Source organism: Propithecus coquereli, unplaced genomic scaffold (assembly GCF_000956105.1).
Source record: "Propithecus coquereli isolate 6110/MARCELLA unplaced genomic scaffold, Pcoq_1.0 Scaffold117, whole genome shotgun sequence".
NCBI classification, from domain to species: Eukaryota; Metazoa; Chordata; class Mammalia; order Primates; family Indriidae; genus Propithecus; species Propithecus coquereli.
In genome coordinates, this window is record NW_012135747.1 from 1,873,894 (window position 1) to 1,889,210 (window position 15,317).

Sequence of the window (15,317 nt, forward strand, 5' to 3'; positions counted from 1 at the left end):
GCTGAGGTGGGAGGATCCCTTGAGCCCAGGAGTTCAAGACCAGCCTGATTCTATGTCCAGGGGGAAAAGTTAGAAAAAACAAACAAACAAACAAAAAAACCCCAGCCTGAGCAACATAGTGAGCATAGTGAGAACCTATCTCTACAAAAAAAAATTAGCTGGGTGTGGTGGTGCACACCTGTAGTCCCAGCTACTTAGGAGGCTGAGGCAGGAAGATAGCTTGAGCCCAGAAATCTGAGGTCGCAATGAGCTATAATGATGCCACTGAACTCTACCGGGAGCGACAGACAGAGTGAGACCTTGTCTCAAAAAAAAGAAATTCAACCATGCTTAAGAGCAATGTATAAGGTTCCAAAACATACCTGATTTTGGTAAGCAACTGGAGCATACTGCTTATAAATAGGAGCTAATTGCGTAGCCAAACTCTGTAGGTTATCTTCAAGGTTTTTTTCCTATAGGAAAAGGCAATCTATATCAGTTATTTTATGATATAAAGTGAGTTTAAGGTATGAATTGAATCATAAATCATTGCTGATAGTCTTTGATGCACAATTCATACTTACCCTGACAAAATAGATACCATAGAAAATATAACATGTTTTCTTAATCTACACTATTAGAAATTGTTATGCTTTAAGTCTTTTGAAATGACTATTTTGTTATAAGTTAATTAGAAATTTAGTGTTAGAGGTAAGTTACAAAACTGTTTGTGTTGTTAAGAATGAGAATCATTATTTTATATTTATTCAATAGTACTCAGCACTTTGAATAAATGAAGACAAGGTTCCGGCTGCTAAGGGGAGATGTCAAGGTAAACAATTCAGATACAATTCGACAACTTTCTGTAACAGAGAAGGGAGAGGACATATATAAAGCACATACTATGTATCAGATTCTATCTCACATATAATCGATATGTTCCTAAACTATCACAAGAAGAGTCTCTACTAAAAATGTCAGTGATGCCAGTATGAGAAATGAAACAGAGAAGAGAGATTTTGCAAATAAGAATAGCTGAGAGGCCAGGGAAAGTTTTTCAGAAATGATTATATTCTACTTAAAGTTAGAGAATTGATAAATGAACAGTCAGATCTAAGACGTCAATTGAAAGGGAATAGAGAGCAAGGATGGAGAAGGGACTAAAAAAAGATTGAGGCTTTCACCCATGTAAGATGGAGTAGATGGAGATGTCACAAACACAGAAAGAAGATCTTCATGTAAATCAGTTCACATCTGGTAGTCATCAAATTATTATGAGACAAAGCCACGAAAAAATGCAGACATAGGAAGTCGGTTCTGTAGTGATTTTTGACAAGCCTCAATCTTGGCAACTATAAAGCATCACGGATAACCTTTTTGGTTTCCTGCTGCTTTATGTTGATCCTTTTATTATGCAAAAAAATCCAAAGGGTCAATTTCTAGATTAGTCTGTTCGTCTATCTACTTTTGTATCTGTTACTTGCAGTAGCTTAAAAAAGTCGGGAAAACCATGATTCTACTTTAAAGACATTTCCTAGCTGTACCTGCACATAAATTACTGCATTTATTGAGGACAAAATTTAGAATCATTTAAAGACCCATGAAAACAATTTTAATTGTGTTTTCTAACCCTGGAAATATTGTGTGGGGTGGATAATTATGTTTTATTGCTAATAGAATAAAGCAGGGAAATGTTAATAGTTGTGTATTGCTATTGACATAAACATTGGAAAAGTCACATGCCAATTCCATAATTCTTATGCACTATTAGGTTTATGTTCTTCAATATTCTCACATAATTTTATTATATTTTATAGTTATATCTATTCTATCATGGGCCATTCAACATCACAAATCAAACTGAGTGGTCTGTCACCTTGAAATATCTCATTTATTGTGTGAGAGTATTAAAATTAAGTAGGCAAACAGAAATAACTCAAAGCTTGTATAGTTGACTACTGGCATCATTTTATTATTGTGAGGCTCATTATTCATATTATAAAAGCTCTGAATTTCTAATTGTTTCATTAGAATGAATGTGCACATCACATATAGGGGCAGCTTCTTCTTTTTTTTTTGTAGAGACAGGGTCTCGCTTTTGCTCAGGCTGGTCTTGAACTCCTGACCTCAAGTGATCCTCCCGCCTCAGCCTCCCAGAGTGCTAGGATTACAGGCGTGAGCCACCGCGCCCGGCCTAGAGGAGTAGCTTCTTATCAGGTCTTTACCTATTGGTATTCAAGACTATATCCCATTGTGCTTCTCACTCTATATCTAACCTCTAGGACCATGATGTCCACACATATGGCTATCATTACCACCTAGACCATCTCTTCACCTCCAGTTCATATTATTATTGACCTGACATCCCCACTTAGATTTCCTTTAGGAACCTAAAAACCGACATGTCCAAACTGAATTTATGATCTCCTCTCTGCAAATGTGGTCCTATTTCAGTGTGCTCCATGTCAATGAAGAGCACCACCACACAGTTTAAGCCACCATTGTCCTTTGAGGGATTGTTCTCATAGATAATTGGCTCATCTTGCCAAGTCCACCCTTGGCCAATCAATTATTTGAAGATCACCAGAGAGATCTCATCAAAAGACACATCTAATTATGTCACTCGCCTTAAAACCCTTCAATGATCTAATAAAATTCTTGATATGGCTCACAGGGCAGCTGCATGTACCTCACTCTCCCTTGCCTGTGCAGCTTCAGTCAAATTGGCCTTCTGACAGGTCCTGGAATGAGCCATGCTTCTTCCTGTATTATAAGCACTTACAAATGTTACTCATTATTAATGCTAACCATAAGCAAAAACTGATCTCACGTTCGTTAATTGTATAACAGTATTATTCTAACAGCAAAAAATTTAATAGTCATTTCAGTATTACTAATATACAAGGGGACTTCAAAAAGTTTGTGGAGAAATACAATTAAAAGATAAAAATAAAAAAGATAGCTGGGTGAGGTGGCATGCCTAAAGTCCCAGCTACTAGGGAGGCTGAGGCAGGAGGATTGCTTGAGCCTAGGAGTTCGAGGCCAGCCTGGGCAACATAACCCTTTATAGATTTTAAGATTAGGAAATGAGGCTGGTCTGAGTGCAGTGGTGTTTACAACTAATTGATCACAACCAGTTACAGATATCTTTGTTCCTTCTCCACACGCACTGCTTCGCACTGCTTCATCTGACTAGCCTTTAAAAAAAAGGTGAGGAAACAAAAAGTCAGAAGGAAGCAAATCAGGACTGTAAAGTGGATGCCTAACGATTTCCCATGAAAGGTTTTGCAAAATTGCCCTTGTTTGATGAGAGGAAAGAGCAGGAGCATTGTTGTGGTGACGAGGGACTCTCTGGTGAAGCTTTTCTGGACTTTTTTCTGCTAAACTTTAGCTAACTGTCTCAAAGCATTCTCATGATAAGCAGATGTTATTGTTCTTTGGCTCTCCAGAAAGTCAACAAACCAAACACCATCAGCATCCCAAAACATTGTTGCCATGACCTTTGCTCTTGACTTAGTCCACTGGACCACTTCCGCTTCTTGGTAGCCATTGCTTTGTGCTTTTTCTTTAGGATCCTACTAGCAAAGCCACGTTTCATCTCCCGTAATTCTTCAAACAAATGTTTTAGAATCTCGATCCCACTTGTATAAGATTTCCATTCGCATCTGTAGCTGATCTAGGCACAATGGTTTTGGTACCCATAAAATGGAAAGTTTGCTGAACTTTAATTCAGTCAAAATTCTGTAAGCTGAACTAACTGAGATATCTATGGTGTTGGCTATAATTTCTGCTCTTAATTGTCAGTCCTCTTCAACTAAGGCACAAACAAGATGAAATTTTTACTCGCAAATTAATGTAGATGGTCTGCTGCTGTGGGCTTCACCTTCAACATCATGTCTTCCCTTCTTAAGACAAATTATCCATTTGTCTTAATGGATTCTACAAATTATCCATTTGTAAACTGCTTATTTCTCTGGGGCATTGTACCCATAAAGTTTTCATAAAGCATCGATGATCTCACCATTCTTTGACCCAAGCTTCACCATAAGCTTGATCTTTGTTCTTGCTTCAATCTTAGCAGAATCCATGTTGCTCTGACAGGGGCTCTTTTTGAACTGATGTCTTATCCTTTCTAGTGCCTCAAACTAAATTTTGTTCAGATATGTTGTAACAAGTTAGTACAAGTTTATTTTGGTGTAGGTAAGTGTGAAATCCATGCATAGTATCTTCATAATACCTATTTTCCATGAAACTTTTGAAGACCCCTTGTATTTATATAGTAACAGATATTATACTTTCATCATATAATATTTAGAAAGAAAACTTAGTTGGTTAATTTTAAGGAACATCTGACATCACATTATCAAGTGTCCTGATCCTTGAATATGTACCTTCCCGTTATCAAGTCCAATAGACTTCTTATGAGGTATTTTATAGATTTTGTTGCTAATGTCAATGGGACTCTTAATGTCATGTTTCCTAATGATTATGACTGGTAGACATGAAAGTTAATTGATTTTTAACAAGATAGCCTTGTATCTTGCCATCTTGTTAAACTCATTAATAGTCATAATATTCAGTAGGTTATTTTGTGTTTTCTAGATAGAAAATCACATTATTTACAAATACTTCCCTCTCTTTTGAGCCACTTCCTGGTTTTATTGCAATAGTTAGAAACTCTATAAAATGCTAAATAATTTTGATTATGTCTATAACAGGAATATTATTTAGTTGTGAGCTTTTTTGAAAGGTACTATATTAATTATATTATCCATACATAGTTTGATTAATTTCTGCTGTTTAATTTGGTGTTTTCTATTTACCATGCATGCTAATGATTTCTTTATCTCCCTTCACTGACTTATAGAATATAAGGCTAGAGTGCAGTGGTATCATCATAGCTCACTGCAACCTCAGACTCCTGGGCTCAAGAGAACCTCTTGCCTCAGCCTTCCAAGAAGCTGGCACTACAGGTATGCCCACCACCATGCCCAGCTAATGTCTCTGTTTTATAGATATGGGATCTCACTATATTGCTCAGGCTGGTCTCGAATTATTGGCCTCAAGCGATCCTCCCCCCCAGGCCTCCCAAAGTGCCAGGATTATAGGCAGTAGCCACCATGCCAGGCCCTTGATTGTTTTCTTTAAAAAAATTTTTTCCCACTAGTTGAAAAGAAATAAATTCTATTGCTACTAATTAAAAAAATTTAACATACACTTTGTCAAATGTATGTTTTCTAATCTTTGGGTCATGACTCATTAGTGGGACATAAAATCAGCTTAGTAGATCAAAACTAACAGTTCAAAAAGAAATGAAATCTAATTTAAAGTATTATAATCCATAATAGAGATTAGAAATTATATTGACATTAATTTTCTTTATATTTTAATGTTAGTACTGTTACATGTAAGAAGAATAAGTACTGTTTTCGGTTAGTCTTATTTTAATTATTTTCTTGTGTGTATGTATTTATACATTTGTTTGTAATATAAAGTGTTTTTTACTCTTGGTCACTGCTAAACGATTAAAACACACCAATTTTAGAGTTAATCAATATGTAAATCTTCTCCACCCAAACAAAGCCAACAACATTACCATACTTAGTTCCTATTTGTGCCCCAACCACTCCCCACTGCCTACCCACCCGAGAGTTGATAAAGGTATGGAATTATACGTATAGGTTCTACTCAACTTATTTAAACTTAACACCAAATTTGACTAATTTCTTTGCTCACCATGGCCTCGTGTCCCGGACAGATTCGTTCCGGTTTCATATATCTTCTTTCTGGATTACGTCCTTTAGTAATTCTTTCATAGTAGGTCTGTGGGTAGTAAACTTTCTGAGTCTTTGAAATGTTGGCAAATGGCTTTTTCCTACTTTGGCTGGGCATAAAATTCTAGACTCTTTTAACAATGATTCCCTCTGGGGTAGGGGAGCAGAGCAGGAGGAGGAAGCCCAGGACAACTGGAATTTGGGTTGATTAGCTAATGACTTTACCTAATTTATTTAGAATTTTAAATTATTTACTTATACATATATAAATAAATTTTTACTATTTTATTACTACTTTTTAATATTTAATTTTTTTAGTGTTTCAAAAGAGCTTTAAAGGAACGTACTTACATATTTATTGTGTAAATCGAAAATATAAAGGTCACTTACGTGCAAGGGAGAGCTTGGATCAATTCTAAATCTTCTGGGGCTTGGGCTTCTACCAAACTTACACCCGTTAAAATACATACTCCATGAACAGCCGAAAGAGAATGAAGCTCCACAAGTCTCTGGATCAATTCCTTGACATGTACAGGTACGACTGTAAGATGGTAATTGCAAAGGAGTGAACTGATGAATCAGGACAATATCTCAGACACATTTCACGTTTATATAACTTTAGAAGTATAGATGGCTAATGAACTGGTTATGACACTTACCTATTTTATTACTTATTTAATCTAAAGTAGTTTTATGCCAACAATAAAACACCAACTATACTTGATCATAACCAAATTTTTACCTAAAATATTAAGACTGTAAACACAAAGAAATGGGAATAAACAATACAGATCTAAAATATCCACAAACTCAGGGCCAGGCCAGGTGGCTCATGCCTGTAATCCTAGCACTCTGAGGCCAAGGCAGGAGGAATGGTTGAGCATGTGTGGGATGGCCTGCACTTCCTGCCTCAGCCTCCCAGTAGCTGGGACTACAGGCATGTGCCACCATGCCCGGCTAATTTTTTCTATATATATTTTTAGTTGTCCAGCTAATTTCTTTTTATTTTTTAGTAGAGATGGGGTCTTGCTCTTGCTCAGGCTGGTCTCGAACTCCTGAGCTCAAATGATCCGCCTGCCTCGGCCTCCCATAGTGCTAGGATTACAGGCGTGAGCCACCACGCCCAGCCCAGGCTGGTCTCTGAAGCTCTTTTTAAATGGTATGCTAGATCTACATTAAATGAAATAGAATAACACTTATTTTATTTGATTACTAGGAAGATCAAATAAGAATATATATATATAATTTTTGGAGCATTGACTTTACACAAGAGGTATTATTATTGTACATAAACATAGCAAAATAATTAGCAGGCTTTAAAAATTATATATATTGTGATATTGGAAAAATAAGTAAATTATAAGGAAACGATGATATAAACATAAAGGAAAACTATGGAATGTATAAAAATCTTGTGTGGGGATTGGGGAGGAGATGACTTTTGTTTCTATTTTGCATAATGACTATTTTTTTCTTAAAAAGACTTATATGAAACAAACTATAAAATACTCTTGAAAGACACAAAAGTAAATCGAACAAATGGAAATAAAAGTCATGTTATTGGATCAGAAGACTCAATATCGTAAGGATTTCAGTTCACTATAAGTAAATTTGGTACTAGTATCTGCAAAGACAGGACAAATCCCTGAGATACAGAATTCAAATCGAAGAGATGACTCAATTTTATATGTAATTTTTGCATACAGTAAAGGCAACATTTCAAATCAAGGGGAAAAGATGTACTCTTTAGTAAGCAGTGTTGGGATAAGTGGAAAAAGGGATGAAAACTGATCTCTTCTTCCCACAATTCATCAGCAAACACATAAGATGTATGAAAGATTCACATTTCAAAAATTTACATTTTAAACAAGTACACTGAATCCTTGCTTATCATCGTCGATAGGTTCTTCAAACAAGATATAATGAAACTAATCTTTTTCTCATCAATGTTACAATTAAGCGATGTTGAACAATATTCAAGGACCTGCTGTACATCATTTCACTTCAAGTCACAGTTTCCAAGAACCTATGGAGGAGGCTAAATGAAGACTAAGTGCACTAAAAGGAAACACGAAAATATACTTAGTTGGTAGCTGCTTCACAATTGACCAGGATACCATGACATAAGGGAGGTCTGAGTGGCAAAGCAGTACAAACAGATTTAATTACTTTTCATTGAGGGTGCATCTTCGGTCTGTGGGATGACCGTTGTATGACTTTAGATTCTCAGTAAGCTCCGTGTACAATCTGTCAGCCATGGGAAGAGGAATGCCATCCCACACCATGATGAGCACCACCATCACAGCCGTTGGACAGTGGTGGCCAGTACGCTGCCGGACCAAACAAAGAACTTTTTCTTCATCACTGCTTCGTCTTAAAACCTGGAAAAATAGAATGCATTTATCTATGGAAAACAAGTATCCTAAATTCAAATGCAATGGATATTCCTTTTAAAGCTCTGTATGATTATGTTTTAGGGTTTTTTAAATTACTATTTCTCAAGGGGTTGAAGCTTATAGGACCTTCCGTTGTCTCAATAGTTGCCTCCATGCGGCTCATCACAAGAGTATCCCGGCTTACATGACTAACAACAGACAGAACAGAAATCTGTGGTATGTGATTATTTTTTGTAAATGTAGTACAAAGCACTCTGTATTTTATTTCACTGTTTTACAGTTTGCACCAAGAGACAACAGAGGGCCCGGTGGAAAACTTAACTACCTGCCGTGTACTTCCACAAATGTCACAACAGGACAAATGTAGTTAGATGGAAATAACCAAGAGCTCCCCACATTAAAAATAAACTTGAATAGTAAAATTTGGCCATCTGAGGACAGTTCCGAATTTTTCTTTTGGGTGACTCATTTTACTATATAGAAAAATATACATAAAGTAATGTCCCTGCAATTTCTATGATTTTTCCATGCTATCAGAAGGATACAATATACTCATTTAGAAGACTAATGTGGTCCAGTTAATGTGGTGAATGCAAAACACAACAATTAATTTTGAATTTTCATACATTTATCTCACACTGTATCATACCCTTAGGATGAGAAAAAGGCTTCAGAACTATATAAAATATTGCCCAGTGGTCCTAGTGCTTACTTTAAAAAATTCTATAGAAAAGTTGTTACTACATAAAACCATCCAACTGTTGAAAACCCCCTCCATATATCACAAATTTACAGAGCAGAAAGATTGACCACATTAATCAGTACATAATTAGTTCATGATGCAATTGCCCACCCATGTGACCAAAATGGAGCAACCAATAGCATAATCAATATTTTGTTGCTATAATATTACAAAATTTGAGATGAAACTTCTTAAGACGTTAGTTACCCAATATCACTTTCTTCTGTCACTCCAGATGGTTAACAATCATTGCTACCAAGGCATTCCTTGAGTAGAGTTGGCTTTAGGACCTTCCCCCTAAACACAATTATTTATATTAAAATTTTTTCTATATTTATATGTCCTTTTACAGCCAAATAAGAACACATTGCTTTCAAAAACCTCAAATACAAAATGATATATATTGTATCAAACAAAATTATACCAATTAATTTTCAAGTTGTCAAATTAACAACAAATTTATATTAATCAAGCCTTTGTATTGGAAATGGTAAAATACTTTTTAGTCGTGATGTTTGTGTTTTTTCTACATTTTCTAAATTTCTTTCAGTGTACAGTGAAAAGTTACGAATAGTGGTTAGGAGCTTTGCCTTTAAATTCAGATCTATGTTCAATAAGCTGCTTAAGTATTACATCTGCTGGGTACATCTGCGCACACCTATAATCTCAGCTACTCAGGAGGCTGAGGTGGGAGGATTGCTAGAGCCCAGGAGCTGTAGGCTGCAGTGAGCTGTGATTTCGCAACCGCACTCCAGCCAGGACAACAGAGCCAGATCCAATCTCTTAAAACAAAACAAAACAAACAAAAAAAACCCAAAGCAAAAAAACAAAAACCCTATCAGAGGTTTTCTGGGGGGTGTGTTTGTGTGTGTGTTTGACCAAATTGTTCCAAAGTTTATGCGGAAATGCAAAGAACCAAGAAAAGGAACAAAGACAGAGAAAGTGACTTGCAGTGCAAAAAGGATAGCCCTTTCAATAAACGGCACTGTAGATACCCATATGGATAAAAATGAATCTTGAGCCCTACCTCACATGACCAACTTGAGTTATATTGTAGATCAACATATGAAAAATAAAACAATAGTTTTTAGAAGAAAATATCTTCATGGCCTTGGAGCAGCAGGTAAATCGTTTAAAAACAGATAACCAAATTTGCTAATTATGAATTAAAGAATTAAGAATTTGGACTATATTAAAATTAAAACTTCTGTTCATTAAAACATTAACCTGGAGATTATCAAGGTATAAAGGCAAGCAAGATGGCATGAGAAAAAATTTACAATACATATATTTAACAAAATATTCATACCTAAAATACATAAAGAATTTTCACAATAGAAAATTGGCCAAAAAAATAATTAAACAGGCACTTCACAAGAGAATAAGCAGATGATAAGTATATGCAAATATGATCCACAATATTAGTCATCTAGCAAAGTAAAACATGATTTAAATGCACTAGCCATGTTGGTGGAGAGAAAAGAGACTGTTCTGCAAAAGTTACTGTTGTAATGTCCCAGGAGGCAAATGTAGGTGACAGTATTTTTATATTCTCAGGATATGGGTAGAGGAAACTCAAAGCCCAAGAAATGTTTTTGCTACAGCAGGCAAATCTAGCTTCTAGTTATAGTATATGTATATAGGAAACAGAAAATACAAGTATTTAAACAGTTTTACTTTTGGGGGAAGACAGGGACTCACTCGGTCACCCTGGGTAGAGTGCAGTGGCATCATCACAGCTCACTGCAACCTCCAACTCCTGGGCAGGAGGCTCAAGTGATCCTCCTGCCTCAGCCTCCCAGAGTGCTGCGATTACAGGTGTGAGCCACTGTGTCTGGCCCTTAAACAGCTTTTTAATTCTCCCACTTCCAAAAGCCAGAGGAGAACATGAAAAGTATGCACATTCTTGTTCTGTTTGTGCAAAAATAGTCTCTATTCAAAATGCCAATGAATAGTATGTGGACATTTAATTATTTTTTCACTATATGTATTGACTTCCCTTACTGATATATAGACTTCATAACTGTTTTATAGTTCTATTTGAAACATAGACAATGATATAAAAATGGTATTAAAATGGTAAGACACAATTATTATAGACATAATAGTCTTTCTAGAATATTCAAGTAATTCACAGAAAAATGTACTTTTAAAGATAGTAAAACAGGTGGATATTTACAAATATTAAAGACTGAATAACTTTAATATATATCAACAAGAACCAAATAAAAGTTTGGATTAAAGCTTGAATTAAACATACCAATAAAGATGTTCTTAAAGAATATGCATGTAAATGTTATCTCAATAAAGTTGTTAAAAAACAGAAAGATGCAAAAGTGATAAGAATAAAACTATAAAACATACAAACAGAAGATTATAAAAGAAAGCACAGTTGAAGGAACATAGTAATAGTACTCGTAGATGGGAAAGTCAAAGACCAAAAGATATTGCATCTAGCCACCAATCCCTTCCCCAATCAACAAAAATTTAGCTTGTTTCTATGTTCATATGGAAAAGTAAATGAGCATCAAGTAAAAAAAATTTTTTCAATTAACAAAAGGGGATTACCCTTCTAAATTTTGTGGATTTTTTGTGACAGGGTCTAGCTCTATTGCCAGGCTGGAATGCAGTGGCACTATGATGGCTCACTGCAACCTCAAACTCCTGGGCTCAAGCGATCCTCCCACCTCATCCTTCCCAGTAGCTAAGATTACAGGTGCACACCGCCACGCCTGGCTCATTTTTAAATTTTTTATACAGACAGGGTGTCTCACTGTGTTGCCTGGGCTAAAAGTAGTTTCGATGGTACATTAGCTGAAAATAAGCTTAAGAAGAAAAACATGTTTTATAACCAAAAACAAACAAACAAACAAACAAAACCCCAAAAACAAAAAACAAGGACAGTGAAAACTGTAAATCAGTTTAAGATACTGATAATTAACATCAACTTCTTGCCCTCTGCCTAAATTTGATCACTGGAGAATAAAATGATTATCTCGCATGAGGAAAATACAAGAAGGTACCCAACAAGTAGCCTAGGACACCAACTACTCCCTTTATTTGGTGTCATGGTAATATACAGGAGGTGGCTGATTTTGGTGGGGAAATAAGTAGCACCATGGCATAGCCCAAAGACAACCAAGGCAAATATTAGGCAGAACCCTGGAACAAAGGAACAAAAAGGAACATCTCTGAAGATTGGATAAATGTATAAATCCAAGTAAGATGGTTTGAACACTTTTGGATACGTCAGCTTGGTTTACACCTTGCCCCAAAACTCAGGTCATATCAGATGAGAGTAGTGAATGAAACTTGTATGTATTTCTATAACGTTTGTATAATTGTATATATTCATTGTCACACCTGTTCTATGCACTAATACGCAATCCTACGGAGGTGAACCCCTGAACTGGTGCCTGGTATGAATCGCTTAGGCATGGGAGCCAAACAGGTAGCCTATTGTTTAAATTCTACTTTCTGCTTCTGCCATCAACCCAGAGTCTTAAGAGGTGAAGTAGGATAAATAGTTAACAGAGCCTGGTGCATCCAAGAAACGCTATCGCCCTTTACACCAAAGTCACTGAATAACAAGACAACTGGTCTCAGATAAGAGCCAAAGTGACAGCAGAGAAAGAAAAAGTCAAAAATCTGGGCCAAAGGGTAACGATTATGTGGAAGTGTTAATGACCACCAGGCAGGGAAACATTTTAAGAAAAGAATAAGACAGGGTGGAGAACAAAGACAAAACAATGTGAGAATGTCTCAGAAAACAGTGCTGCCCAGTTAGATTTTGCTGTTAGACTTTTTGTGTGTGACCATTCAACAGAGAAGCTATAAACCTCTCCTCCAAGAAAAGAAGGCAAGGGCAACACAATAAAAAAGTGTAGGGCAGGCAGGGCGCGGTGGCTCACGCCTGTAATCCTAGCACTCTGGGAGGCCGAGGCGGGCGGATCCTTTGAGCTCAGGAGTTCGAGACCAGCCTGAGCAAGAGGGAGAACCCCGTCTCTACTAAAAATAGAAAAAATTAATCGGACAACTAAAAATATATAGAAAAAATTAGCCGGGCATGGTGGCGCATGCCTGTAGTCCCAGCTACTCGGGAGGCTGAGGCAGAAGGATTGCTTGAACCCAGGAGTTTGAGGTTGCTGTGAGCTAGGATGACACCACGGCACTCTAGCCGGGGCAACACAGTGAGTCTCTGTCTCAAAAAAAGAAAAAAAAAAAAATGTAGGGCAGAATTCTACTGCTGCTAAAAAATCTAAGTAAGCCTACATATGATGATTTAAAAAATGAAATCATGAAATCAATACATGAAATCAAACAGTAGTTGATTTAGCTTAATGTTTAATAAAAAAATATGCAAAAAGTATACACTATCCAAGAAGAAAAGTAAATTTAGAGAAATGCAATTTACTAGTTGAATGTTTATTAGACTCCTTAGTTCAAAATTATTATTTCCTTCCTACCTCCCCATATACAAGTACTAAATTGCACTAGTGTCATTCAAACTAATCTACTGGTAAATTCCTAAAAACTATGCAGAGTATAATCTCTATTGCTCATCTAACCTCTACCTAAAGTTCAAGCTTGGGTTGGACAACTTCAGCAGACTCCTGGCTCTAACAATCAGTTTCCCAGGCCTTGGAAAATAGCTAATAATGAATACCACAGCAACACTACTTCAAGATACCAATTCAAATTCAAAATACTCAATTTTCTTTCCTTTTTTTTTTTGAGACAGAGTCTCACTCTGTTGCCTGGGCTAGAGTGCAGTGGTGTGTTCATAGCTCAATGCAACCTCAAACTCCTGGGCTCAAGTCATCCTCTTTCCTCAGCCTTCTGAGTAGCTGAACTATAGGTGCATACAACTACACCCAAATATTTTTTCTTTTTTTTTGTAGATATGGGGTCTCACTAAGTTGCTCAGGCTGGACTTGAATTCCTGGCCTCAACTGGTCTTCCCACCTAGGCCTCCCAACCTGCTAGGATTATAGGTGTGAGCCACCATGCCTGGTGCATTGGCCTAGGCAAAAAATTCATGAAGAAGACCCCCAATGCAATCACAGCAGCAACAAAAATAAATAAATGGGACCTGATCAAATTAAAAAGCTTCTGCAATTTTCTAAAATACTCTGATTTAAGCTCCATATTAATTCATTCGACACAAATTTATTGAGTGCTGACCATATACTGGGCATTGCTCCAGAAAAAGCAATGAACAATATGAATATTTTAAATACGGTAACTGGAAAGTTTGCAGATAAAGTCTGATTAACATTATGTGGGTATGGTAAGTCACACCTGTAAATCCCAAAACTTTGGGAGGCCAAGGCAAGACGATTGCTTGAGGCCAGGAGTTCCACACCAGACTGGGCAACATCGCAAGACCCCATCTCCACAAAAAAAACAAAAAACTTGTGATTTTTCTAGCATATATAATCATTTATGAAACCTATTTCTTTTTCACAGACATGCAGTATTATCTCTTGGTTTTATTATCAAGATTATATTTTTGAATTGTCAGTAGATATAGAAATTTTCATTAAGTTTCTCAGCAACAGTGCTTTCATTCTTTATCTCCGGGTTATTTGTGCATTTATGAAAAGTGTCAGATATCTATTAGTATATATCAAGTTATTCTGAAATGTTCTACTTATTCTGAAAAAACTTATTGCACAGAAGAAAATAAGAAAGCAAGACTCTGTCTCTACAAAAAAAAAAAAAGGCAATTTTGGTACACCTAATTCATGGGAAATGCTAAACAAATGCTCCTCTTTGTATCTAATAAATAACCTTCGAATGCTTTTGTACGCTTTGAATCAAAGTTAAGAAAAAAAAAGAAAATAAATAAATAAATAACCCTTCAAGAGGACTCAAACCAATAGGATTTAAATAGAATGTTGCTACCGAAATATTTAAGCTATGGAGTTTATATTTGCCCTTGTTAGAAAAAAAAAAAAAGAAGAAGTATACACCCCAACTCTATCAGTGTCATTATTATTACATTAGGAAACATTTGAAGGGCAGGAAGGAGGAATCATCCAGAATTCCACCAATTAACCCAGCTACTACCTTGCTCTCTTCTGGACCACTCTCTACAGGCGAAGCCAGTTGGCCTATCGCAGGGTATTTTCACTCCTGGCTACTTAAGTAAACAATTCAGAAATACATAACAAATACGACTTAATACAGCTGTATCAACTATAGGTGACAGATACTGAGAATCGATCTCTACCCTTTATTTCAGCAAATGTACAAGGCACTATGTATGGGCAAGATACAAAAGAGCAAAACACAGAACTATACTGTTAAGAAATACATAACTTGGGCCGGGCGCGGTGGCTCACGCCTGTAATCCTAGCACTCTGGGAGGCCGAGGCGGGCGGATCCTTTGAGCTCAGGAGTTCGAGACCAGCCTGAGCAAGA

At 36.4% G+C, this 15,317-nt stretch overlaps 1 protein-coding gene across 1 annotated transcript in view; it reads right to left on the reverse strand.

The window, feature by feature from the left end:
- TET1 (tet methylcytosine dioxygenase 1) overlaps positions 1–15,317 on the reverse strand; it is a 137,957-nt gene that overhangs the window by 13,252 nt on the left and 109,388 nt on the right. The window contains exons 7-9 of the mRNA XM_012658512.1: positions 7,923–8,134; positions 6,144–6,294; positions 363–452 (exon numbers count right to left, since the gene is read on the reverse strand). Coding sequence (XP_012513966.1) covers positions 363–452; positions 6,144–6,294; positions 7,923–8,134 — 453 coding nt within the window. The remainder of the gene's footprint in view (positions 1–362; positions 453–6,143; positions 6,295–7,922; positions 8,135–15,317) is intronic.